Source organism: Morus notabilis, unplaced genomic scaffold (assembly GCF_000414095.1).
Source record: "Morus notabilis unplaced genomic scaffold, ASM41409v2 Scaffold98, whole genome shotgun sequence".
In the NCBI taxonomy this organism is placed as follows: Eukaryota; Viridiplantae; Streptophyta; class Magnoliopsida; order Rosales; family Moraceae; genus Morus; species Morus notabilis.
In genome coordinates, this window is record NW_010359472.1 from 246374 (window position 1) to 249823 (window position 3450).

Sequence of the window (3450 nt, forward strand, 5' to 3'; positions counted from 1 at the left end):
GACCTTGTTCGTTCCAGATTCCATCACAAGGATGTGCCGGACTTGCAATGCTCAACTGATGATGCATTTCTCGTCTCCGGATCAGTAGATAATTCTTGCTTTGTGATGCAGCAGAATGAAGGAAAACGGATTTTACCGGTCTAACCGGATGGAGAATTTCCAAATCCACCTAAAAACAACTCCATAAGGGGAAAACTCTCAAATTGGAGAGAAAACACAGGTCTAGTATTCAATTGCCAAAATATTCAAAAGTCTTCTAATACAATGACTAAGTGGCTATTTATAGCTCACATAGAAAACAACAACAAAATAACAAAATAACTAAGATAAACGATAAAATAATAACAAAACTAAGCTAGATTAGAAAATTAGAACAAACGACAATAAAATATAAAAATGACTATTAATGCTTAAATCTCTTAACATCAGTTCCCCCGTCTATCAAAAAAAAAAAAAAAAAAAAAAGAACTCGACCCCAAGTTTGCCAAAAGCACTTGAAAATGAACTAATAGTAGCCAGCGGCAATGTGGTGGAATGAAGGAAACTCGGGGAACTCAATATAAAAGAGACCACTATTAGTCTTGTGAGAATTGTAGACTCCAACTAAAAACTCTCTTCGAAGCTCGTCCCAAATCCACAGTGGCACCAAAGTAATCCTCCAATAGAACTCTGAAAATGACCAAGCTATACGCGATTGACTCTGTCTCATCCCTTTGGTCTTGAAACCTCTCAATGCACTAGTGAAGTCTCCAACAAGGTGGATGTGAAATGGTTCGAGGTTCCTAATAAACCCAAGAAAGATCCTTCTTCAATTCAAGTTCACTCACAACAAAGCCATCTTTCTTCGATTCAAGCTCATCAACCTCTCAACCATCTTTCTACAATTTAAGCTCATCCTCAATTAAGTCCGCAACAATCAACTCTTGTTCCTCTTTAGACCCTCCTTCATAAGTGTCCTCACTAAGCTCCATAAGATCACATTCAACTCTCACTGCAAAATTAATAGCATGAGACAAATTCAGCACCATCAATATATAGATTTCTTCTCGAATTTCTTTCTTTAAACTGCTAAAAAATCTAATACTACGTTGAATCTCAAGTTCACCAACATCAAGCATCATACTTAGCTTTTGGAACTCATCAACATATTCTATTACAGATCGGTTCGCTTCCGTACAATTGCGGTATTGTTCAAATAAAATTGGATCAACAGGAGTTAGGAAAAATTGCTCACACAAGTTGTTTCATCATTGCCCATTTTTGTGCCAAACTCTCTCTTTCTTTCTTTGGTGAACTAATCGACTCCAACGAGCTTGAGCACGTCCTGTTAATTTACAAACCACCATTTTAACTTGTTTTTCCTCTTCCACATTTATATTCAAAATAATAATCCACACATTGCATCCAATCAAAAAAATCATCAATGGGGTCACATTTGGCATCAAAATATGGAATCTCCAAAATTGCAATTTCTGATTGATTACCTTTGGGTGAGGTATTAGCAAGTTGGTGTACTTGATTAGAACCACTGTGCACGTTGGAAGTAAGAATCTGAACAGGGGCACTTGTTTGGTTGTCGGCCTTGACGAAATATGATTTGGGCCCCTTTCCCCTTGGTCAACATCCCCTCCTAGAGTCTGATTTTGTCCAAGTTGCTTACTGGACTTGTCGGATTGATATAGGTCCATTTGTTTTTGGGCTAGGGCAGCCTTGTTGAGCCCATTTGAATGAACTCCATCTGCAGGTCGTGAACCAAGTGTCGAAGTCGGCCAGCCGCTGCAACAAAGGTTTTGGGTGCAAATGTTGTCGCCGTCGTGTAAGGTACCTTCTTCTCGTTGGTCACCGTCACCTTGAGCATCGCCATCGCCGATCCCGCACCGGAGCTGGCCGGTTTTGGACTTAGCTGACGTCAGAGATAACGCCAGCAGCAGCGACTGGTTCTCGTCGCGGTTCTTCGCCGCCATATCGCCGCTGTCGTCATCTTGACGCAGTTGCACGCTCTGCCCCGGTGAAAATGGTCGAGCCGGCTTTAACCATGGCGAGTCCGGCGACACGTTTTGAGCGTATTTCAGCGGTGAATCCGATCGTTCACCTTCTTCCTTGACTGCGCCTGCGTTGGAATTGAACTGGCGAAGACGATTGCTGGTTTTCCTTTTGATTTGTGGTCGTGTACGACGGTGTTTGGTGAGATTCCAAATCTCTTCGACGGTGGAGACGCCGAGGTCGAGGGGAAAATCGGGACGAGGAGAACGGGTCTGCTTCGACGAATTGAGGAAATGGAACGTCGACGGGTCTCGGCGATTTCTTGGTGTTGTTGGGCGAGAGTGGCTGAGTTCGACGAAGTTCCATGTCTGATCGTCGGTCCGGTCGAGAGGTCGATGGATCTCTTGGGGATTTCTCAGATCTGGTTGTGTTTGGTGAGGGGATTGATTGTGGTGGTGGTACTGTGAAGTCGAGAGAGCAATTGATGGTGGTGTATGGTTTGCTTGAGGAAGGTGGTGGCCGTACTGGTCGCGGTGGTGGTCTTGATAACGGTGGCGATGAAGTGGTGGAGGTGGAGGTGAAGGTGAGTGATTGGAATACTCATGGTGGAGGAGGTGAGGAATATGGTGAAGAAGGAGGTGATGGTGGCTGTTGGGGATAACAGGTACGGTGGTGGTTTTGGTGATGATGGTGGTGGTGTGGTGGTAGAGAATAGTCATGGTGGCGGCGGTAAAGTGGTGGAGAAGGCGGCTGTTGGTGGGCACTCCACCGACGACACTGTTTCTCCGATAGTATGAAACTTCGCGCTCATCGGCGTTCAAGTGGCTCCAATCACTGATCATGGCGTCAAACCTTGGGAAAAAACCGAGAGCTCTGATACTAAGAGTATGTTTGGTAGGAAGGAAAGAAAAGTAGAAGGAAGTAGGGGTGTAAATCGGCCGGGTAGGGTAGGGTTGAGTTGAAAAATTGAGTCTACCCGATCAGTGTGGGTAGGGTCGGGTTACTTGGGTTGGTGATCTTAAGGATCACATGATTACTTTTTAGTCAATTAATCTGTGCTTATTACAAAAGAAATCATTATCAAACAGAACATGTCTTTCCTTTAAGATGAGGTCTAAATGTAAGGTGAACAATTAAAACACTCACTTTGAAATCAAACACTTCCAATATAAATAAAGAATGTCTTAATTCAACAACTATGGCATATAAGTATTTTTTAACACAAACCGTGAATCTAAAACATAAATAAGTTAACAGTTTAAATGCATAAAGTCCATAAACTTATGAAAGTAAGAATTTGAAGTGTTGGACATTGTTTTACCTACTTTGAACAGTTCGGCCGGGTAGGGTTACTTCGGGTTCATGTAACCCCACCCCGCACCCCTACCCGCGCAGTGCAGGTTAGACATAATTAAAATTGAAAATTAAATAAAACATTGAAAACCCGTGATTTTCGAGTAGGGTTAG

General features: G+C 43.0%; 1 protein-coding gene across 2 annotated transcripts; it reads right to left on the reverse strand.

The window, feature by feature from the left end:
- Positions 1-384: 384 nt before the first annotated feature.
- Positions 385-3080, reverse strand: LOC21407350. 2 transcript variants are annotated; one of them, XR_002901875.1, is made up of 3 exons: positions 1485-3080; positions 1235-1324; positions 385-991 (listed from the first exon to the last, which is right to left on the reverse strand). XR_002901875.1 is itself a non-coding variant. In XM_024163177.1 (2 exons), exons 1-2 carry the CDS (start codon positions 2823-2825, stop codon positions 1295-1297), a joined length of 1371 nt encoding a protein of 456 aa, XP_024018945.1. In that variant the 5' UTR covers positions 2826-3080; the 3' UTR covers positions 385-1294. The 2 variants fall into 2 exon arrangements, 1 of the variants encoding a protein (XP_024018945.1); XM_024163177.1 differs by having other exon boundaries at positions 385-1324.
- Positions 3081-3450: the final 370 nt, after the last annotated feature.